Source organism: Canis aureus, chromosome 23, assembly GCF_053574225.1.
Source record: "Canis aureus isolate CA01 chromosome 23, VMU_Caureus_v.1.0, whole genome shotgun sequence".
NCBI lineage: Eukaryota > Metazoa > Chordata > Mammalia > Carnivora > Canidae > Canis > Canis aureus.
In genome coordinates, this window is record NC_135633.1 from 3,472,340 (window position 1) to 3,497,116 (window position 24,777).

General features: G+C 40.2%; 2 protein-coding genes across 9 annotated transcripts in view; one reads left to right on the plus strand and one right to left on the minus strand.

Annotated features, from left to right (window-relative positions):
- The window catches only part of ANO3 (anoctamin 3), a 373,740-nt gene that overhangs the window by 54,103 nt on the left and 294,860 nt on the right, over positions 1-24,777 (minus strand). For all 6 annotated transcript variants that reach the window (XM_077866168.1, XM_077866167.1, XM_077866169.1 and 3 more), the window contains 2 exons: positions 17,156-17,252; positions 13,133-13,193 (listed from right to left, as the gene is read on the minus strand). In XM_077866168.1, the coding sequence (XP_077722294.1) occupies positions 13,133-13,193; positions 17,156-17,252 (158 nt within the window). The remainder of the gene's footprint in view (positions 1-13,132; positions 13,194-17,155; positions 17,253-24,777) is intronic.
- Positions 1,039-14,051, plus strand: MUC15 (mucin 15, cell surface associated). Of its 3 annotated transcripts, none has more exons than XM_077866173.1 (4): positions 1,039-1,278; positions 6,301-7,031; positions 9,749-9,898; positions 11,844-14,051. In XM_077866173.1, the coding sequence occupies exons 1-4, from the start codon at positions 1,058-1,060 to the stop codon at positions 11,909-11,911; spliced, it is 1,170 nt and encodes a 389-aa protein (XP_077722299.1). In that variant the 5' UTR covers positions 1,039-1,057; the 3' UTR covers positions 11,912-14,051. The 3 variants fall into 3 exon arrangements, with proteins under 3 accessions (XP_077722299.1, XP_077722300.1, XP_077722298.1); XM_077866174.1 differs by having other exon boundaries at positions 11,847-14,051; XM_077866172.1 differs by having other exon boundaries at positions 1,040-1,278; positions 11,751-14,051.

Sequence of the window (24,777 nt, forward strand, 5' to 3'; positions counted from 1 at the left end):
AGTGACCGAAAATCTGAAAACAACCAACCGAGTTCCATCAAGCCATTGCTCAGTAACCAACTGTTTGACTACAACCAACTTGCTTTTCATCGCCCCAGTGCAGATACAGCTTAAATCTCCTTTGAGTAAACATTTTGTTCCCCCAAAGGGGTTGGCTTACTTTCTTAATCAAACTCTGAAGGAGCCTCTGGGCTTCAGAAAATCCAAAACTATAGCATTACCTTGTACTTTCCCGGGGCCAATTAACCGGGCACATTCTTTGCATTCAGTTTGAAGCTGCTGGACTTGAGCTACAGTTTCGTTTCTCTCCCAGCAATGGGAAACCTCCCCCCTTGCAGGACAGAAACTAAGCCTGAACCTCAGCCGCGCTGAGCTGAACGGGCCTTGGCGCCAGGCCCCAAATTCTAGTGCGCAGAAGCTCCCAGAAAGGGCTCCCTTTCATAAGAAGCCTTGGAAGCAAGTGAAGGAAGCGTGCCAGGGTGGTCATCCAAGTCCGGCATCTAATCAGGCGTTCCCTGGGCACTTCTGAAACGCTCCAGCGTCTACACTTAGAGCGAAAGCAGAGAGAGCCCAGCACGGAAGCTGGTTCATCCAGAAGGCTCTTGGGCTTCCCCAGCTCCTGAGGGCAGCCAGGGCCCACCTGCGTCCGGCACCCCGTCGCAGCATCCCTGCAGATGCCACCTGCGGGGGCCGCCTGGTGGGCAGCGCGCGTGTCTGTGACGGCCCCGGGGCCCTGTCCTCGCAGCTGCCGCACACCGAGAATGACTCGGGGCTCGCCCAGGGCGGCAGGTGCAGGGCAGGGGGCACTTCGGTTTCCTCTCCTGCAAAGGACGAATCCGGCACGTGCCACAGATTCCTGACACACCAGGGGACACTAGCAAAGGCTCTGTCCTCCCCCCCCATTCCATTTAGGGTGGGGCATGGATGTCCCTTGTTTTGCTGCTGCTCAAGGGAACCGGCCTGCCCCAGAGTCAAAACGATCAACCTATGAAACCTGGAGGGTTGGACTTCTTCTTTTTTTTTTTTTTTTTTAAGGTCTGAATGAGGTGATAGCTTCATGCTGCCAGCTGAGAAGCAGGTCGGTCAGGTTCCTGGTGCTCTATTACCCCAGCGGCTCGGGCCAGCTGCGCCTCATTCTGCTGGTCGCACACTCTCGGGCTCAGGGGGACAGTCACACTTGACCCACCCGCTCCCTCCGAGCTCGGCAGGCTCGCTCGAGCCAGGACGCCGTCTGGGATATTGGGGTTCCTGCTTGGAGACAGCCTCCAGGACCTGGAGGTAAGTGCGGACTGGGTGCCACAGACTCCCCCACTTCTCCCCCCTCTCCCCCTTCCTCTGTTCCCTACCTCCTCCTTCTGTACTTGCCACAGAGAATCAAAGCTGGCTCACCTGCACGGGGCAGTGTGGCAAGTGGCCACGGGGACCCCGGCAATGGGGAGCTGTTTCATCGGGGAGCCGCCTTCCGAGCGGGCGCTTGCCCCAAGTGACCTAGCCTGACGGGTCATGGCCAGGTTCGCTCGATGATGAAACCAGCTCGAGAGTGAAAGACAAACTTTACCTAAAGTGTACATGACTACCGGAGAGAGCCGCCTCAGGTCAGATCTTAGGAACTGCGTCGCGACGTTTAAAGTGGGGGTGCACGGGTACGACTTGATCACTGAGCTCCGAATCGTGCCTTCGGGCTTTGAGCTTCCTGCCAAGGTGCTGGAATATGACAGGTCTTGAAAAACACTCTGTGAACACGATGGATCACAAGCTTCTATGCATCTTTTCCAAAGGTTTCATTAACCAGAAAACTGGCAAAGTGTCGTGTATGCATCCAGGTCACAGCGTGGTACGCGTGCAGGCCAGGCACCGCCTGGGAGTCCGCGTGGCCACGGCAGGTGCCAAAGCGCACCTTATGCAAGGAAGGAAGGTGAAAATAAAGTTTCGTAAGATCATTTTCAGTTTGTGGCTACGTAAGACTCCTTTGATTAAAGGGGTGTTGAGTCACTGCTTAGCACTTTCTAGCAGATCCATTGAGGTATTTTTCACCAACGGTGGGATAGAACAGGAGGCTCAGAACCCCATGCTTGGGAATTTGGGTCCAGAATATTCTGGATACAGTCTTTCTTTCTGAGCCTTTGGGCTCGATGCTCTCCCACCTAATTATGTCAAAAAAAAAAAAAAAAAAAGAGTTCACAAAAAAAAAAAAAAAAAACAAAAAAACGACTGGAGTTCATGATGAACAATGCTCAAAGTAGCAGGGGGCATGACATTCTATATACTTTTCCTGCATTTATGCATACCCCAGTCTTTTACTTAGAATTATGTTCACAAACTTTGAATTTGTTGTTGCTGGTTTTTGTTTTTTTTTTTTTTTTGTTTTGTTTTTCCCTGAAGGAAAGTACTGTTCTTCTTTCCTTTTTAAGCCAAATGAAAGAGAACTGATATGCCTAAGGTCCTCAGGTCCAAGCCTCCTTTTGGGCCACTGAGTCTTTTCATCCTCTCAAGACCCTCTTATGAAGGAGGCATCCCATGGCTCTTTATGTCCCTTACTGGGGCTCTTTCATTTCGGAAAAGCCAAATACTGTTCAAGGTTGAAAAGGCCACGCGAGAGTAGCACGCATTGGCCTGCCTGGGGTATCGGCTAATGTCACACCGGATCTCCTATGGCAAAGAGAAACAGTCCCCGACTGTCTAACCTGCAGCCCGAGATCCGTAATAGGAAACAAGCGAGAGCAACTGAGAGCAGCGCGGACTACGGACTGTTCAGTGTTTCGCTGCAGCAACAGGTCTTTGCGGCCTCCCTTCAGTGTACCTGAACCAACGCTGTAATGCAAAAGCCCAGGGCTTGATGGACTTGCCAATAGCTCGCACGGTCCTTCCCCCGCGTAGGTTAATCACCTGCTCCAAGCCAGGCCGCCACCTTATTTTTAAAGCTTGATATAAAATGCGACTGACTCGGTTGCAGCAGGAAGGCTGGACAGAATGATGACTTTGTGCACTTAGGGGGAAGCGAAGTCATGCACAGACTCTGGGGTTGCTCCCCTTCATGGCCATGCCTGTTTTTCTCTTACCGACCTCTGCAGCCCGCATACGAAAGGCCTAACGTGAAACCACTTTCTGGTGCCAACACCAAAAACGCGACAAAATCGTGTTCGTTGGCTCTCTGCATATGGTAATCACTCAAGAAAAAAACCATAATGACCCATGTCACTCGCACCCTCTGAAAGCGTATTCTAAAATTTGGTAGACACCAGAAACAATAAACGTGGTTCAATATACGCAGAAAGGTCCAGAATCTGTGTTTAAAGTATCACCAAGTAGGTGGGAATCCTCCCCCGTCCTTTCTCTTTCCCCTCTAAGAATTCTAATCTGAGAAGCTCCCCAGGTTTGTAATGATCGTCGCCCTGCTCCGATGCCCACCCCCTATTACTGCTCCCTGGGTGCCCCCCTAGGGGCCGGAAGGGCCAGGAAGAACCGGAGGGGACACGGTGCCCCCAGCTCTCCCGGCCGCCCCTCCGTCTGGGCACCTGTCCTTCCTCCCGCTTCCATCTGCTTCCACAGGGCAAGCTGGGTGACGACGCACCTGGGTGCACGCAGGCAGGCCCCCGTCGTCCAGCACAACTTTCCATCACAAGAACACAACATACTTTAGACACTGAAACTCCAGCGATGGAGAGAGGCTGGGAGGAGTGTTAAGGGAGAAAGAGCACAGATTTCCTTCGTTGCCCTTCAGAGCTTCTGTGCCCCTTCCATGACCTCTGCGGCTTACGATGGGTTTTGATGGGTTTTGTTCCATTCGGAATGGGGTCGGACTTGACCAGAATTTCCTAGTCCTTGCCCAGCAGAAGCCCCGGGCCTGGGGTTCTGAATAGTGGATGGTTTCAATTCCTGGCTGCTTCCCTCCCTGTTAGATGAAGGGCCCTGAGCCAGAGGTGGACCCTCTTCTCTCTGAGACGCGGAGGCCAAGCGGTCCCGGGAGGGCGGGAGCAAAGCCATGCTCACAAAGCCTCCCCCACAGCTCTATTATTTTTGGAATGGAGTGCACACGGGATTCACCTCGAGCATCGTTCTCTGCTCCCCCTCTCTGCTTTCCCTGGAGACAGATCACAGGCAGTAAGAGGAGGCCGGGCCCACTGGGGTGCTCATACCTTAGGTTTTCAAGTTACCATCAAGAGCTGGGTGAGGGGGACGGAGATCCCACTGGAGGTTCAGTGTTACAAAGTGAATCAGGAACAAAAAAACCCCTCTCTTTGCTGGCTCTCGGTACGTGGATTCTGGTTACGGGAAGGGAGTGAAAGCTCATGTAACACGAGAAAACTGGAACAGCTAAGGGTTGCTTGTTCCCCCTCCCGGTGACCACTTCACTAGGAAGCGAGGACAGCCACTAAGGGAAAGCCCATCCAAATGTGTAATGACGACACACTGGGTGGCCAAGTGCAATTCATAAATCTAATCAGATGATGGAATTAGCATAAAAAAGGGCTGTGAACTCGCCAGAGTTCACAGAAGGAGGCTTCTGAGAAGACACCTGCCAGCGTTGTTAAGCTGGGTGAGCCGTCAGCCTGATACTGTGTCGTGAGCTGCACGTCCTGGGGACGATAGCCTCGGATTTGTTACTGTGCGAACTAAGCGCGACAGGTGTCCACCTAGAATCATAGACAATTGTCGGGATTTTCTTAAATTGGGATAAAGGCGTATCTAGTGTGTCTGAGGGGTACGTACGGTAGAAGGCCCGGTTTTTCCATGGGTTTAAAATAATGGTGTTCTAAACTGCTTTGGGTTTTGGGTAAAATAACAAAGTTTGGAGAAGCTGTACTAAAAACAAGTGTTGGTGGGAAGAAGTTCTAAGAAGCACCTAAATTCTATATGCTCTCGTAACCAATTTCTGCATTCCTTTGAAATTTCCCTTACACGGATGGATGATGACTAGCTTTAATGCCTCTCAGTCACCACTCTGAGTCTTAGGATACTTTTCCTTAAGACCTATTTTTTTTTATTTTAGAGAGCGGCGGGCTGGGGGCAGGGGCGAGAGTCCCAGGCTGACTCTGCCTGAGCCAGAGGCCTGTGTGGGGCTCCATCCCACCACCCTGACATCACCCCCCATCCCCCAAGCCAAGGGTCGTAGGCTTCACTCCTGGCCTCACATCATGGACAGTTTTAATGCTCCATTTAGTTCTGTGTGAAACAGGATGGATCATCCCTTCCTCATGGTCTGTTTGATTGTTTTTGGTAAGAATTAAGTTAGAAAACGCGTGAAGTATCTGATGTGACAAAAGCAGAGGAGTGATGTTTTCCAGGTGTGGTAATGAGTTTCAGGATCTCACTCCCATTTTCTTGGCTATCACGGAAAAGTGAATGACATGTATAAACACACGATATCACAAATACAAACACCTGTGTAGTTTCTACGAGATCAAGAAACAGTATCAGTGGTGTGTGGGGTGGGGTGGGGGGTCAAGGGGTGGAGGGACTTTCCAGGGAATGTAAAATGATTTTTAGAAATTCTTCCCACCATTTTAGAGGAAGAGAGAGGGACAGAAGGATGGAATCTTCCAGGGGACTCCTCACTGAGGGCGGAGCCAGAGGCAGAGCTTGTTCTCAGGACCCATGAGACCATGACCTGAGCCAAAACCAAGAGCCAGACGCCCAACCCCATGAGCCACCAAGGTGCCCCCGCCTTGCTTTTTAAGTAGAGTTTTTTAAAGTGATAAGCATAGGACACGGGACGTATTATATTTCTAAAAGCTTCTGAAGGAAATCTATATCAGGATGTATCATAAATATATTTAAGTTGTCCTCCTTATAAGATACCATTAAGCAGGGAGGGGGCACTTAAATCCAAAAGAAAATCTGAGGGATTATTTAGAGGCCCCCCAGACTCTAATGAAAAATCATCAAGGTTGAACATAATTGTAAACAGTTCCAGGAGAGATATTTTATAATATCTTACTTAGCAATTCGTATATAATATTTCATATATATATATATATATGAAAAAATATGTATGTATTTCAACTTGTCCCAAGCTAAATGATCTTTGAAATAGCACAATAGTGGCATCTGGCTTGACAAAGTTTTTGCATGGCATTTCCTTAGAAGAAAGAAGAAATAAATGTCATATAGAAAATAGAATTCACTCTTGTTTTAGTATATAATCCAAAGAAAACATACTTTTGGAATAAAGGTATGGTATTATCAATTCAGTATTATATCTCAAGATTTTTATCACTTTAAAGATGTAGATCCACTTAAAAAAACTCACTACTTTAATAATTCAGATGTCTGTTCTTTTCTTTCTTTTTTTTTTTTCAGATTCTCCTTAATAACACCAATACAAGAAAAGACTACAATGTTGACCTCAGTCAAAATTCTGTTGATTTCAAATTTGTTTAGTTTACTATTAATTGGAAGCCACGGGAAAGAAATTCTAAAAAAAACCACAACACAAAGCATTGCAGCAGGTTTAAAAACAATGGAAAATGAATCTGTTCCTTTGGAAAGTGATACAAATTCAAACTCAGATAAAGAAAATAAAGAAACCTCCAATCCCAAGGCAAGTAATTCCTCTCTATGGGATCCATCAAATAAACACCATGGAACAACAGAAGTCTTCAACAATGCATCAACAAACAACTTTTCTGGGAATCTAAGACCCACGCCTATGTTTCCCACAGACCCTCCTCTGGTCCATAGCTTTGTTTCTAAATTGCCTCGGAACTCATCGATAGCAGATGAAAATCCTCCTCCAGTCTCAGCACCTCCCAATGCTACATCTGCTATGTCTTCAGAAAAGTTCACTTGGCCTTCAGCCAGTGAAACCATGAAAACTCCTGACAACAGTTCCATTTCAGTTAGCATCCTCCCTGCAGCACCAAACACCATGACTGTGACCCCCATGGCAACAGAACCAGATGAGTGGCTCACCACATCCAATGATAGCTTCATAGGGTTCACCCCCTACCGAGAAACAACAACTCTACAGCCCACCTTAAAGTTTACCAATAATTCAAAAATCTTCTCAAATACATCAGACCCCCAAGAAGGTAAATATAAACGGATTTAACTTTCCTCTAGTGTGAAACTGCGTCTTGAACTAAGTCATACAGATTACATCTAAGGAATGTGCCATATTAGGGGGGAAAAAAAAAGGAAGAGACTACAGTAGCACAGGTGGTTCTCACTTTTGGGGGGCAACCATGATATTCAGTGGAAATAGTGAAGGGATTCCGGGGCTTCAGGCAGCAGTAGTCATTACACTATGGGAATGTGATGAGATGGCAGGACAAAATTAGAGGTGGGTTAGGTTGAGGTAGTGGTACAGTTTTGAGATACCAGGTAATGATTTTCATTGAATCTGAGAAAACTACCTGAAACGTCCCATGCTTTTAGGAATAATATGCAACTGAACTCCAAAAATACATGTATATGAAAACTGATTGAAATACATGAATGTGTAAATTATCTGATACCACATAGCAATCACAGGAAAACAGAACATGGATATGTATTGTTTTAAATGTAAATAAACTCAACAAAAGGAAATCCTCCTGGATTTTGAGTTTAGTACCTAATGAACACCATAAAAATGGAATATAGCTGTATGACAAGAAAAGTATATTATAGGAACATTTTATGTTTCATTTATGGATTATGTCAAACTTTAAAACATAGAGTAGTAAATATCTCTAATATTTAATAAAAATTCATCATTTTTTTTTTTTTTTAGGTCTACCCAAGTTCTTATTTCCCTGCATTTTTTTTTTTTTTTAAGTTTTGGTTTAAATTAAGTTTTGGTTAAATTCTAGTGAGTTAATATATAGTGTAACATTGGTTTCAGGAGTAGAATTTAGTGATTCATCACTTACATATAACACCCCAGGGCCCATCACAACAAGTGGCCTCCTTAGTGCACATCACCCATCTAGCCTATCCCCCTACCTCCCTCCATCAGACTTGTTTGTTCTCTATCATAAAGTCTCTTATTGTTTGCATCCCTCTTTTGCACCCCCTTCCCCTATGTTCATCTGTTTTTTTTCTTAAATTCCACATATGAGTGAAATCATATGGTATTTGTTTTTTTTTCCCTGAAATTAAAAAAAAATAGTCATTTCCTCCATGAAGTCAATGATTTCCAATCAACTTACTTCCAGATTATATTAATGATGTAAACACTAAATCATATATACAAATTCCTACTTGAAAGTTGTCAGTGTACAGGAAAAGTTTTAAATTCTGATATCTAGGCTTTACAATAACACTGCAGTTAAAACATTTTATGTACACCTACTTTCATTTTAGCTATAATTTTAACACATCCTTTCATTCAGACATACTTGGATACTACAGCCGGAAGTTTTCTTTCTTTTAGAGACAGAGAGAGCAAGAGAGGGGCAGGGCGAGCAGAAGGAAAGAGAATCTTAAGCAGGCTTCACACCCAGCATGGAGCCCCACATGGGGCTCAGTCTCATGACAATGAGATCATGACCTGAGCCAATATCAAGAGTCAGATGCTTAATTGACCGAACCACCTAGGAGACCCTATATCAGAAAGATTTTTAATAAATACTCTCTCTCTTTTGTCTCTCTAAACTCAATATACATATTAAGAATATTGAGCACTTACAGCCACCATTGCTTCTTTTCAAAAGGAAATTAGGTAACTTTGCTTTCCTTTCATTTTATTTTATTTTATTTTTTTTTTAATTTTTTATTTATTTATGATAGAGAGAGAGAGAGAGGCAGAGACACAGGCAGAGGGAGAAGCAGGCTCCATGCACCAAGAGCCCGATGTGGGATTCGATCCCGGGTCTCCAGGATCGCGCCCTGGGCCAAAGGCAGGCGCTAACCCGCTGCGCCACCCAGGGATCCCGTCCTTTCATTTTAGTAATAATTTTGCTGTTAAGCTTCCAATGTGTAGGTTAGGTTTTTTTTTTTTATAAATGGAATTTAATATAGAATTACAGACTTTATAAAATTCCTTTTCTTCTTAATGAATAGCATGCTCATGAAATTTTTAAAAGACTGAAAATACACCACACTAAATATGAGTTCAGGGAGGACAGCATAGTTTATTAATAACAAACTTAGTCTTCAAGTAAGGCACTTGGTAAAGGGATGATAGAGTAAAATTTTGGACTCCTTTAAACTCAGAACTATATACCTCTGTTCTCAACATGCGAGACACTGCAAACATCTTACTCTGGTCTATTTTTTGTGTCTAGAAATATCCTGTATCAGGATGCACTGCTTTTCCCTTATAACACCTTTTTGGTTGGGATTTTGTGGATTCATTTTCTGTCACCCACCACTAGCGTTTTACTTTTCAGTTATTATCGAAACAAGCTCATAGTTCGTTGCATCATTAACATTCATTAGACATTCAGGGTTGATTAAAAACTTAATATAGCACTTAATGTAGAAATTAGGCCTTAATGGAGCATACACATGGCATTTCAGTACTACTGTCGTTAATAGAATAAGAGACAGTTCTAAAACTAAGAAGTATTTCAACGTAATTAAAAAATCGAAGTATGGTTTTATTGGGAGGCACATTTGCCAATATATCCCAAATACTCAGTACTTCATAAAACACACACACACACACACACACACACACACACACACACATCACCATTATCTAATTTAAAAATACTGTTTAAATATTCTTTGTTATAAAGAAAGTCCAATGTGTATGTTTCTCTTCTTTGAAAGATTATTTTCTCTTTCTTTATCGGTTAATTATTTTTTCTTTGTTCTCTAGAGAATAAAAATACAGGAGTAGTATTTGGGGCCATTTTAGGTGCTATTCTGGGTGCTTCATTGCTTAGTCTTGTTGGCTACTTGCTGTGTGGAAAAAGGAAAACGGATTCATTTTCCCATCGGCGACTTTATGATGACAGAAATGAACCAGGTAAAAACAACTTTTAGAACTTCACTTGCTCGCAGTGGTTTTAATTAAATGAGGGTGTTGATGTTCACTACGTTATCTAGAAGGGATCTGGAGATTCACATGATGGAAACAGACTAGAGATTTATTCTGATCTACTCTCTGTTTCTCAAAGAACATCACCAAAATAAGTATGGACCTGTGGGTGGAATTTTAAAACCAGTTGGAACTGTGGCTCATTGCATCACCATTAGTTTTAAATAAACCAGATCCCAGAACCTAAAACATGTCTCTAGAATTGGAAGATAATGGTGTGCTATGGAGGGAAAAGTGGCCAGTTTTGTTAGCAAGTAGCTGCTCAGCCATCTTCTCTGCCATTGCTGGGTCTCTTAGCAGCAGTAGGTTGAACACTGACTTCCTCCAATTTGGAGTTCCTAAGGTTTACGCAGACACAGGAACCCTCCATCAATTGTCTTAACAAGTCTCTAAAACAGAATCTATAAGGAGCTGTGTATTTGGGTCTATAAAGTCACAATAGATCAGGAACTTTTCATTCATGTGATGGAAAGATCTGTCTATGATATCTCTGAATAAGAAATGTATCTGCTAAGAATAAAGAACTAGATTTGTTCTTAATTTAATACCAATTAGAACAGAAATGAAATAATTTCATAGAATGGAATCATTTTTTTTTGTTTTGTTTTTTGGATTCTTGCCATCATAAAAAAATAGTCAAGAGCCCCTGGTACATCCTGTCAGTAAAGTCTTAATGATTTCACTAAATTCAGTTCATGACTGACATTACTCATCTTTGGAACCAAATCCACTGATTGTAAATTTAACTGAATTCTATTTTGGGGGGTTTCTAGCAATTCATATAAAATAAGAAGTGGCACTTTTCAAAATTAAAGGATAGGATTTCAAACAACAGGGGTTTCCAAACTTCTTTTTTTTTTTTTAAATCCCAGAATCTTTTCTTTGTCTGTAATCACAGGCAAAATCTCAATCAAACTGATATAATCTAAGATGTTGTGATGAGGCATAAGGGAATAACTCAATCACACCACCTGTCTTCCTCCTTCCAGACAGCTTTGAGAAACCTCTCCCAAATCCCTAAGGTTCCTGGGCCCCTGGTCAATAAACAGAAGAATTCAAGAATAGGTAGGGTATGAGAATACCTACTGAATAATTAAATCACTAATCTAATTAGTAATTAGTCACAGCTTTAGTATTTAGAGATACCATGTACGCACCAAGTTTTCTTTGAAGATCAATTCAAGATCTTTAAGGAAGTAATAATTGGCAGTTCGTTGAAATAGTAAAACACAATCCTATACCATTAATCAAAAACCGTAAAGTGCATGGTAACTAGGATCCATCACAAGGAAACGTAAGATTTTACAGATTGTTTTCATCCATCTCCATCTTCCCTGGCTCAACCATAAAGACACTGATTGAAGATTAATGCTCTTCAATTTTTAAAAGCTATTTTTTTACACCAGAAGTAAAAATTCTGGATGTGTTGACAAGGCTCTGAGTTCACAAGATTCAAAAGTCAATGAGACACACGTCTGTCCTTCTCCACACAGAGTACGGCTCTGCTTTTGTTGTGACTTCTCCCTTAGTTCCTTTATTTTTGGTCCACCAGCAATGAAATCACTTTAGAAGTCAGACTGTTCTCTTAGTCTTAAAAGGAAATGTATCTTGAAAAATATATACTTATTTAAGACTTCAAGACCAGTCTCTGCAAAGCCCAGACAAAAGATGTCCTTACTTACTTACTCATCTAGAACAATTCCTATAGTCTGGTTGATGCCTGCGCATGCATCTTCCAAGACTGTCACCATAAGATAATTTTTTTTTGTTGCTTTTTTAGTTCTGCGATTAGACAATGCACCAGAACCTTATGACGCGAGTTTTGGGAATTCTAGTTATTACAACTCAACTGTGAATGATTCATCTGTGCCAGCAGGCCAAGAAAACGCACGTGACGGCATTCCTATGGATGACATACCTCAACTTCGTACCTCAGTATAGAACTAAGGGGAAAAAGGCTTCTGACGGCAAACGAGCGCCTACATCCTAGGCTTTTCACAAACCCATCTTCCAAAAGCTGAAGCAAGATCACTGTCATGTGGCTGTGCCAAGGAGAACTATAAAAGTATGAGACTTAGTAGCAGAAACATAGAGGATAAATCATCTAAAAGGTTTCCTTTCTTACTGTTTTTGGCTGCGCTGAATCATCTATCGAGTAACCTCAATTTGTATTTTGGTCTCTTTTATTCTTAGTGGGAAATGTTTGTGGGATTCAGGTGAAACTAAAAGGCTTCACGGTGATTGCCCTGCCTGATGACTTAATTAACCCTGTTGTCCTAATTGCACCAAGATTGGCATTCTCTTGAGGGAAAACTGGCACAGTAATCTTTAAAAAAATTTTTTGACTTAAACAAGAGAGAGATTATATGGAGTTTCTGTTCCTGGGAAATTAAGGAAATGGGCGTGGGACATTTGTACTCTAGTCCATTTTACTTCCCTGTATCAGCAAGCACATACACGGTCAGCCCCTGGAAGTGCCAAGCTGGCAATGACTTTGCATCTAACAGGATAATGGTAGGAAAGCTGACTCTAACCAGGAAAGGCCTCACTTCTCTCCAAAGGGTGGGGACTTCTAACCTGAGTTAGTTTAGAATCAATTAATTGGGTGCTTTAAAGAGTCAATGGGAAGCATGGTGAAAAAAAAAGTCAACCAGAGCATATACCTGTACAGAATTTCTACAGTTTTAAGATGTTAAATAAGAACAAGAGTCATTATGTATTAGATATCATTGCTTAATCATCTATGGAATAGATCCTGTATCTCTAAGTGTATAAAGTATAGGTTAAACAAATAGACAAAGAGAAATATTATGCAGATGAAAAAATTCTTGAGCATCGGTTTTACACCCAGAAGTACACGCAGTGTAATTTGGATTTTAGCATGTTTCAGTTTGTTTTTAATCATCACCTGCTTTTGGCAGGGAAAATGTTCTCCTTAGTATAGGAAGGCCCAGGCTTTAGGATTAGAGCAAGAGTTAAATTCCCAAAGAATCAGTGAATGTGTGAAGAGGGCAAACAGAGTGAGAGTTGAATTACACACAGTGTGTATGTGTGTGTGTGTGTGTGTGTGTGTGTGTGTGTTTGTGCGTGCGTGCGTGAGAAGAAACACAGCAAGGGCCTCAGAACATGAGGACTAGCAATTAAGTAACAGAACATACTTACCCCATATTGCCATAAAAATAGCAAAGAAGACTGTGCCTCCATTATCAAACAAGTATGTCACCTGAATGGAAAATAAAGCAAAAATATTAGTCACATATTGATTACAATAATCTAGTGATTATAGTCCACATTTTAAGTTCTATGATTTTTTTCCCCAATGGAATCACCCTATTTTGTGGCTTGTAAATAGACAATATGAGATCCTTTCATGGGTCCTACAACGGTTTCATTTGATTTGCTCATGGGGAGAGGTGAGGACTCTCAACATTTCCCCCATTTCTTCTTTCTTCCCTTTGGTCTTCATTTCTGCTAAGAATTGGTTCTAGCACCCTGAGGAAGTATTTGTGAGCCATGGATTGTCAAGCTGAAGTTAGCTTTTCAGGGCACCTGGGGGGCTCTGGAGTTGAACGTCTGCCTTCAGACCAGGGTGTGACCCCGGGGTCCTGGGATCGAGTCCTGCATCAGGCTCCCCGCAGGGAGTCTCCTTCTCCTTCTGCCTGTGCCTGTGCCTCTCTCTCTATGTCTCTCATGAATAAATAAAATATTTTAAAAAATTAGAAAGTTAGCTTTTCAGTTGAGGCATACCTAGTTATACTGTCAGAGAAACTTCCAGGACTGAGGAAGTTACAAAATGCAGAATTATGCCAGGGAGCCAGGGCTTCCAATGGAAAGGTATGGCAGTGCTAGCCTGACTTTCTGACATCTCTTAGAATGTGCCATAGGGTCCAACAGCAGCAACAATTATTTTTAAGAAGTTTCATATATCACTAAACATTTAGGATATAGTCTAAGTGTTTTTTTTTTTGAATCAGACATTATCTGAATTTTTATAAAGAACAGTGTACAGTTATATGATGTTACTGAAGGGCTGCAGGGCTGCAAGGACTGTTTGATTATAATAAATTAAAAATTCAACTTACCTTTGCTTCTTTTCATTTGCATAATGCCCTCACTCTATTTATATTTTACACTACCAGTGAGGGATATTAAACCAATATGGCCAAGGTAACATACGTTTGGCGGTCATACATGTACCATAGAAAGTACGGGAAAAATAGGGATGCTATTCTCACATGAGAGAAAGGCCAATTCGGGGCTAAAGAACATTATTATAAGGGAAGTGGGAATAGAATGGTGTCCTCTTTGCACAGTCTACAGTCTAGAGGCTGGTCAATGAGGGCTGCAAAAGAATATCAATGTGCATTTTAATTGTAACATCTGGGACACACAGCCCAACAATATATAAAACAGATAAAGGTAGGGTGTGTTGGCCTGTAAAATAAAACATTACTGAAAATATCATCATACAAAACATGCTCCTTTGGAAGGTTTGTGGACAGGTGCAAGATGTCCTAATTGGCCCTAAACTTCTATGACCGTGAAGACTTGGGATTTCTAAAAATGTCCTAAGAATCGGTTTTCACAACAATAACCACCATGTATTACATAACGGCGAGAAAGTGGCCATAAAGAAATTCTCTACAGAGCTCTACATAAAATTACACCCAGCGGGAGAATCCAGCGTTTTTGTTTCCAAAGGCATCCCACAGAGACACCTGCTGCCGCCAAGCAGCTGAACAGCTGTCTGCTTTCCTTCATGACAGATCTAGTGAAGGAAACAGGCTCTTGCAGAGTTCTTACAGAGACTTTACACATGGAGACTTAAAGGTCACCAGGATAAAATGGTTCTCCCCTACTCCAGAAACAGCAGCGCCTTTAGAAAAGGCCCAAATAAAAAGCCATGCTTACCAATAATTGCAGTGCATGTATACGATCTGTCATAGGTTAAGCAACATTTCCCTTAAAAAGCTCTTCATTTTTATTCTTCTAAGTTTGCTCACGATCTTTCAGGCATTTTTTTTTTTTACTCAATAAATTAAACATTGACTTTTTTAGAAACACATCCACGAGACACAGTGAGGCATACATGTAATACTCACGTAATGTGAGATTACGTATATCTAATGGGAGATACAGCTAAAATAGTAGTTATGGAAAACTTCAGAGCTTGCCCTAAGGAGGAGTATAAAAGTACAAAATCATTATTTTAGAGCCACTAAGAAATAACAAGTGGGATGTGCTATGATTTGGGAGGCCATGGACCTAAGAAGAACAATTTTAAGCCTGTGGTTATAGCTGGAGGTGTTAAGAGTTTCATTTAAGGTGCTGATATACAAGCTGTTGAATAAAAATAACAGGAGGGAGAAGGAAGAGTCAGTCCAGCACGGCATGGATGGCTCAAGCTTAGGCTATGGGTATCCGGCAGGATAATAAAGGGGGAAGAGGCCTTCTGCCTAATAGGAAAGGGACTCTTGCCCAATAAATGAAAGCCCCAGATGAAATCTCAAGGAAATTCCCAAAGCAACATAATAGGCTTTTCCAAAAGCAAGAGGAAGCTTGTCCTAGCTACAAGTGCATATTTGCAATGAATTATTTTATGAGAAAAAATAGCTTGCTTTTATGCATAAGGGGACCTATGAACAAGCATTTTTTCAACATTGCTGATGTGAGTAGGAAAAATATATAAAGACAGAAGCAAACTGCGCCTCAAACAAAACTATGTTTAAGCACACATTCTCCATTATGTTTGACATCTGATTTTTCTTGGAGAGTCGAGTGTGGCTAGAAATCAGTAAATGTGGGTATGAATCTGGCTTACAAATCTTAAAAGTGAGACCCAAAAGGACTGAATGATTTCCAAGTAACTAAACTGCAATATGTCTACATATCTATTAGCATAGTTAGAATTAAAAAAGACTGGCCATCCTGAGGATTAGTGACTCTATGGAAAACTGGAACTCTCATATGCTGCGTACGGGAATGTTACATGGAAGAAATGCCTTGGAAAACATTTTGGCAGTTCTTAGAAGGTTAAACATCCACCTCTCATATAATCTAGTCATTTTACTCTTAGGGGTTTATCCAAGAGAACTAACAGTGCCTGTGTATAGGGAGATCTATAGGTGAATGTTCAGAGCAGCTTTATGTAAAATGGTAACTCAAAACAACCCACAGGCCCGTTAGTGGCAGAATGAATAGGCAAATTCTCGTAGAGCCGTGTCATGAATACTATTCAGCAATAAAGAGAAATGATCTACTGATAAGTGTTACAACATAGACGCATCTCAAAATAATTACGCTCTGCAAAAGAAGCCAGGAAACACACACACACACACACACACATTGTATGATTCCATTTACATAAAAGTCTAGAAAATACACACTTATCTATAAAAAAAGAAAATAGTTGGTTGCCTAGGCACAGTAGTGGAAGTGGAATTGGGAAGGGGTGGGAGCCCAAGATCACAAGAGGCCGTGAGAACACTTTTGGAAGTGATTCCATGTTCATTATCTTGACTGTAGTGATGATTTCACAGGTGCATTTATAATGTCAAAATGTATCGATTTATACACTTTAAATGTGTGCATATTATTACGCATTAATTATACTTCAATAAAACAGGTAGACAATAATCATTGTAAATTCAGTTTCTCAAATTTGTATGCACACTGGAATCACTTGAGATGTTATAAAACACACTAATGTCTAGGTTCCAAACCCAAAGGTACTGACTTAATCAGTTGCTCTGGTGTGTGGCTTGGGCTTCAGAAGTTTAAAAAAACCCTTCAGGTGATTCTAATAGGCAGCAACTCGAGAATTTTAGTATTTTTCTTCCTTTTCTCTGTAAAATTAAGAGTACTGTAATGAGTGTTCATGGAAGACACAAACTTAATTAGGAGTAGAAACCATCATATTCTCATAAAAAGAATCTAGAAGTCATTTCAAGTAGAAGTTTATGTCCATTAAAGACAGTAATCAGTTATAAAAACAATGGAAGACCAAAATATTCAAATAAAAATGTACTCATTTTGTAACTGCTGCAGAGTGATGGTCTATTCAGTTGTCAATGAATATTGATTGTCGAAACTCTTGAGAACACTTAACTTTGTTTGGAGGACTTCTTACTATCTGCTTCTGAGAATAAGTAGAGTTCAGGAAGGAGAATGCGAGGATCCACTCACCTTGGCATAGATACAGCTTTCGTTGAGTCTCTGCAGCGAGCAGTTCTTGTCACAGAGAGGGCACATGAAGACTTCGGTGGCCTTGCAAATTTCTTGGCTTGAGAAACCAAAGAAGAACGAGAAAGCATGAATCTCCAGGTTTAAGAAGGTGCTTAGCTCCTCTAGCTAATCCTGTGGGAAGTAGCAAGGCAGAGAGACGCAAAGAAGAAATGGAAACAGTGGGAGTGCTGCACAAGGACGGAGGAACTGTGTGGCTCTCACTGAAGTTTTTAGGATATTTGTGATACGGAGATGTCTGTTTGCTTGTTTTTAGAAGTCTCTGTCAGGATACGGTACAGAGAAGAGGCCACATTGTCTAGTTATGAGACACCTGCAGGGCTTGCAAAGACAGTTCCGTGTGATTTCATGGCACTCCGGATGATCTCGTTGAAGATCACCTGGAGAGCTTTCACCAAGCTCACAGCTTGGAAGTGGCTGAGCTGGAATCAAATCTGACTATTCTGATTTCTCAAGTCTGTTGATCTTTCTCCTGGATCTCACTGTCTCTGAATCACCAAAATCAACAGCATCCATAATTCTCACAACTTCGTAACTCCCACTAGAGTCAATAGGTGCATCATGTTCATTGGCAATTTGAGGGAGTTGATTTTTTTTTTTTTTTTTTTTTGCGGTGTCTTGTCATACAGCCATGATGACACGACACAGTTTTCATTTACAGACTATGTATTATATTCTCTATTAGAATTTAATTTTCTAATGTTTGTCTCTTCAATTTTATCCCCACTACCTTTTAAAGATCTCAGCATACATTATAGATGACTTTGTGATGCCAGTAGGGCACCAATAACAGTTTCTCAAAAGCCTGCCAGCCTGAGAGTTCACTGCAACCTATTTTTAAAATGTTTTGTGCTTTTATCTGTCGTAAGTGGCCCTTTCCCACTTAGTGGCCTCTAAATAAATTGTTTCTAATTAAATCTGCTTTGGGAATGTTGAAAGTCATTTAAAGGCTTTTGAAAATATGTCTGGAAATGGAGCTGTTTAATAAATAATAAAAGTTTAATCAGCAGAGTTTACAGCACAATTTACTGTTTTCAAACATATATATTCAAATGAAGCAAAAAACAATGTATCTGTATTTCAAATATGACTCCAAAGTCGAAATAAATAGGAAGTGATGATACCATATAGTAATCCGGTGCTGTCAAGTGGGCAAAGGTGTTCATGTCCAGTAAGTCTGGTCTGTACCGCAGTCTCCTGCAGGGGTAATAATCTCACAACTGAGAGGCAACTAACGTTTAACTTAAGTAACTTGCTCAAGGTCATAAAGCTAACAGGAGGTACTTCAGGGAACTGAATTTAGGTTTTGGTGATTCTAGGTCCAGTTCCCCATCAAGTATAACATATCTGAGAGAGAAAGATTTATTTCATATTAAAAGCAACTTTCGAGTGGAAGAGGACACTTCTCACGATGAGCCCTGAGTAATGTACAGATACTGAGTCATTATACTGTATGCCTGACATTAATATTACACTGTATGTTAACTGTACTTGAATAAAAAAACCAAATCTGGCAAATAAAAAAACAAAAAATAAAAGGAACTTTCCTGTAAACCTAGGTTGTTAATGGTGATGATGGTGTGACAGGTCTGATAGATAATATAATTCTCCTACTCTCACATGCATCATCTTGATAGTCATCAGGATGTCTACATGAAGAAGGAAAGCAGGTAAAGCATACATATTAAAAGGCCATATTAAAAGACCTAAAGAGATTATACTTCCTCTTAGTAATGTCACTAATTTGTAGGAACAAGAATTAACATGGCCCTTGAAGGATATTTTGATGAAAATTTCATAATTCATGGTGTTTCAAGAATGACACAAATTGTCCTGCATCGAAATCTCATAATGAAAAGCATTAGAGTCAGTCTTTGCCACAGCATTTTTCCTACTTCCCTCACGGTCAAACTAAAGCACCGATCTATCAAAGCACCACGCTTAGAATCCCAAGTCATCAGACTGAGTCCTATTTTTAATTCCAGAATTATTCAACTTATTTTCTGTTTAAGTCATTCAAAGTTCAATTTGATATGTAACATAAAACATAAACAACTTTTGAAAATACATTTTTTAGCCCCAAATAAGAAAGTCAATACTACCACAAATTTCTTTGACTTCAGTTAACCACTAGAGGGAAGGAGAGCGTCCAACGTGAGTGTTTCTTCATTTCTTTTGCACAGCCTGATTAAGAAACGGCCCCTTCAATTGTGGCTTTCTTTCATATCTACTGTTAATATACATATCAAGGGCTGATTTGAAGGAAATAATTACTGGTAACTTAAGATAATGGAAGAAGGGAGCTATTTGTACTTTTGGGGGTGGACATCTGGACCTGCTCCTGGGTCTTGTGTTTCCTGTGATCCTGTTAACGTGACAAAGCACAGAATAAGACGCTTGGGAAAATGTGAAAGTGGGTTTAAGGGAGGGCAGTATGAAAGCATGAGTAAAACATGATTTTAGAATCAGATATAATCAGGGAAAAAGTAGATCTAATCACAAGATATTACTCTATACCTGTTAGGATTGCTATTATGAAACTAAACAAAACAAAGATAACACGTGTCAGCAAAAATGTGGAGACCTTGGAACATCTGCACATTGTTGGTGGGACTGTAAAATGGTGCAGCCGCTATGCAAAAAAATATGGAGGTCCCTCAAAACTTAAAAATGGAACTACCATATAATCCAGCAATCCGGTTTCTGGGTCTAGATGGAAAAGAACTGAAACTAGGATCTAGAAGAGACATCTGCACTCCCATGTCTTTGCAGCATTATTCACAATAGCCAAGATATGAAAATAACCCTGATGCCTATCGAAAAATGAATAAAGAACATGTCATATATATACACAATAGAATATTATTCAGCCTCAAAAAAGAAGGAAACCCTGCCATATACAACAAGATGAATGAACCTGGAGGATGTTATGCTAAGTAAAATAAGCTGGGCACCGGACAAATACTGTGTGATTTCACATATATTAAGTATTTAAAACAGTCAAACTCATAGAAACAGAACAGAATCCTGATTGCCAGAGGGTTGGAGAGTGGGAAACGGGGAGTCGCTATCCAATAGGTATAAAGTTCCAGTTATACAAGATGAATGAGCTCTAGACATCAGCTGTGTGACATTGTGCCTAAAGTTAATGATACTGGAGCGTGCACTTAAAAATTTATGAAGAGGGAAAATCTAACGTTGAGTGTTCTTACCACGAATAAAAAAAAGACAATAAAAGTTTAAAACTTAGCTGACCACTCACTATATACATTCCCCTGACCAAGTCTCCTACTCTCTGAGGATCAATCTCTTCATCTCTAGATGGAGATAATATCTAACAGGGATATTACGTAAGGGATATTGTACAGGCTTGGAACATCACAGGCACTAGCTAAATAGACACCATTGCTAAGGATGTTGTCAGGAGAGGGTTCGAGAGGTCCTTATGACTCAACAGCGTTTGTAAAGCTGGTCTGATGCTGGGAACCATATAGAATTTTTCAGTGAGTTCTAATGGCAAAGGGGAAAGATCAGACCAGAAAGTTGGGGCTTCTGCCCTTTTGCCCTGGACCTGCAAAACCATTTTATCCGTCTGCTTGTTCATTTTCATATTCGTAGGATACGTACCCTGCCAGGCAAACATGTGACCATATTTGGTTGGGTAAGACCAATGAGCACATGTAAATACACATATGCACGTATACATACAATAAATAATCCACAACTTTATTGCTACCTAATTCTACAATGAACTACAGGGCAATTAAGAAATATGACCTTAATGTATGTGAACATAGTTGATGGAAACATAATAAACACAATCCAACCTTCAGCTTTTTAATATATCGTTACCTTGTAATATAAAAAGAGATCAATAAAAAAAAAAAAAAGAGATCAATAAAATAATGCTAACACAAAGCGACACTAAATAAAAGCCTCGTGTCCTCCCCTGACCTGAGAGGATAACACCTACAACTAAACCATGACTTAACTACGTCTGACACCTTGAATAGAAAATTTCAGTCCCATGAAATTTTGAAAGTCAAGATATTCAGTGATGCTTATCTTGGTTTAGAATAGAAAGTCTGACAAGATGTTAATTATAGTGTGACAGAGTGGCAGTAATATAATACCATAAAGCACTGAAGAAAAGAGTTTGCTAATGCCTTTTAAAACACTCCTTGTACTAAAGGTACTTATATGCAAGGAGCCTAATTGACTTTGTTGAATTATTGATTCATGGACTCATAGGAATTATTGATTCCATAAATCAACTGGAATAGCAAATCTATTCCTTTCATTGCCTTTTGTTCATTTTGGGCCCTGTAGGGGTAAATCAGGGAGTCTATACCACATGGTAAAACTTTGAGAATATGTTCTCCATAGGACCAACTTGAACAGTAGCTACTCCTCTAAGAATCATTTTATGTCTTTATCAATTCATTTTAAAAGAGTAGTTTCCCCAGATTTCTTCCATTCCTTTTTCCCTCCCTTCCTCTTTGAAAGAAATCATAAAGGGAGAAAAGATATGAGAGAGTCTTAACTATGGGAAAGAAACCAAGGGTTGCTGAAGAGGAGGCTGGGTGGGGGGATGGGGTAACTGGGTGAAGGGCATCAAGGAAGGCACGTGATGTGATGAGCGCTGGGTGTTACATGCAACTGATGAATTACAAACTCAACATCTGAAACTAATGATGTACCATATGTTAACTATTTGAATTTACATTAAGAGAATAAGTAAGTAAAAATAAAATAAATAAAAAAATAAGAGTGGTTTTCTAAAACCTTGAGGTCTCTACCAAAAACACTGTTAGAACTAATAAATATCGCAGAATAAAGTTGTAGAAAACAAAAGCAATATATAAATATCAGTTGCATTTCTACACACTAACAATAAACTACCCAAAAGAGAAATTAAGAACAGTCCCATTGATGATTGCACCCCAAAGAATAAAATAATTAGGGCTAAATTTAACTAAGGAGGTATAAGACCTACACAGTGAAAACTAACACACCAATGAAAGACATTGGAAAAGACACAAATAAATGGGAAGATATTCTGTGCTCATGGCTTACGAGAATTAATGTTGTTGAAATGTCCATACTACCAAAGGATATCTACAGACTCAATGCAATCTCTATCAAAATTTTAATGGTATTTTCACAGAAATATAAAAAGCAATCCTAAAATTTGTATGGAGCACAATAAATCCCAAATAGCTAAAGCAATCTTGAGGAAGAACAAAATGGGAGGCACGACACCTCCTGGTTTCAAGTAATATTATAAAGCAATAGTAATCAAAATAGTATTGTATCAGCATAAAAATAGACCCATGGATCAATGGAACAGAACCCAGAACCCAGAAATAAACTTATGTGTATGTGGTCAATTTTTGACAAAGGGAGCAAAATATACCATGGAAAAAGGATAGTTTCTTCAATAAATGGTATTGGGAAAATTGGAGATCCACATGCAAAAGAATGAAACTGAACCCCTATCTTATCTCATATGTAAAAATTAACTCAGAATGGATTAAAGACTTAAATTTAAAACCTGAAACCATAAAACTCATGGAAGAAAACACAAAGGGTAAACTCTTTGAAATTTGTCTTCGCAATGATTTTTAGTGTTTGACACCAAAAGCAAAAATAAACAAATGGGATGGACTACATCAAACAAAAAAGCTTCTACATAGCAAAGGAAACCACCAACAAAATGAAAAGACAACCTACAGAATGGGAGAAAGTATTTACAAAACATTTATCTGATAAGGGGTTAATATCCAAAATATACAAAGAACTCCTACAATTCAATAGTAGAAAAACAAGCAATATGATTTGAAAAGTGGGCAGGAGAAACTGAATAGATATTTTTTCAAAGAAGATCTACAAATCAACAGGTACATGAAAAAGTGATCAACATCATTAATCATCAGGGTAATGCAAATCAAAGCCACGGTGAGAGCTCACCTCCTCTCATCAAAGCCCCGCGGATGGGAATGTAAATCCGTGCACCCACTATGGGGAAGAACATGGAGGTTCCTCAAAATATTAACAATGGAGTGACCATATGATCCTGCAGCCCCACCTCTAAGTATAGAGCCAGAGGAAATGAAAACAGGATCTTGAAGAGATAGCTGCATTCCCGAGTCCACTGCAGCATTACTTCCAAGAGCCAAGATATGTAAACAACTTAAGTGCCCACTGATGGATGAACGGACAGAGATGTGGGATACATATAGATAGAGACGTATATCTTTAGCCACGAGAACGAAGGAAACCCTGCCATTTTTGACAACATGGATGGACCTTAACGGTATTACACTAAGTGACATCAGCCAGAGGAAGAAAAAAAAATATATATCGAATGGTATTACTTTAAAGTGAATCTTTCAAAAAGCCAAACTCATAGGAATGGAGAACATAAAAGCAGGGAAAAAAAAATCCTTTTCAAGACACTATAATTTTAATTCACAACCTGTTTTCTTAGTCTCAGAGGTTACTGACTCAACAGCATGCAGAGAAATGCCCAGCTAGGGATGGATGTTCCCACTGGGCACAAGTTTGTTCAGGAGAAGCTGCCTTCCAGAGCGGTAGTGAGTCTGCAAAACTCTGAAATAGACCTATGACTAGATGAAATGTCTTTAGAACAGTAGGTATTTCTTTGTTTTCAAACTAACTATCATTTGGCCTTCATGGAGAACAGGGGCAAATCAAGGAAGTCGGTGATGGAACTGGATTGAACTCTGGGGCAGTGGAATATTTTGTTTTTAGGCAAATTATTATATGTCCACATATGCATATTACATAATGTGTGTATATATATCCATATATATATGCATCCATATATAGATATATGGATATATAGATATTTGAATTATGTCATTCACACCTAAACTTGATGATATCCTTGCACACATTAAACAGAACATTTGTCATGAGGATTCTTTAATGCCCGGCTGAGTCTTGTTTCTGCTGAATAATAACGTATTTTTTCCTCCACCCAGATCTTGAGTCATTTCAACTTTAAGAGTAGAATCATCATTCTGACAAACACCTGATTTTTGTCAAACCTTATTTTACTACTGTCTTGATACCTTAAGTCGATACTAAAATAATTATAAATATTTGTTCTTACAGAGAATAAGAAGAAAACAGAAAGTGATTTTTATGTTCTCAGGAGAGAAGATTGCTTAGAGCAGGATTTATGTGCTACAATTATTTTGTTCAGACATCTCTAACCACGTAAGGTTCCCTCATCTGCAAAAAATGATTACTCATCTCCAAGGGTGGTTGTGAAGTTCCTATCAAATGAAAACAAACAAACGGTTATCAGGAAGCTCTCTGTAGGTTGTAAGTCGTTTAAAGGACTGTAGCTATTATAATTATTTGAACCACAATAGGGAGAGGGCAATCTAGACTACCAAATACTATGGCAATGTAAATTATATAAAACTACCACGCATCGTTGAATTATTATGTGGGATATATCGGAAAGAGAAACTCTGCAGACGGACAGTCTTAGAACTGAGCCAACAGAATTTGCACGTACAAAGGTGGAAATG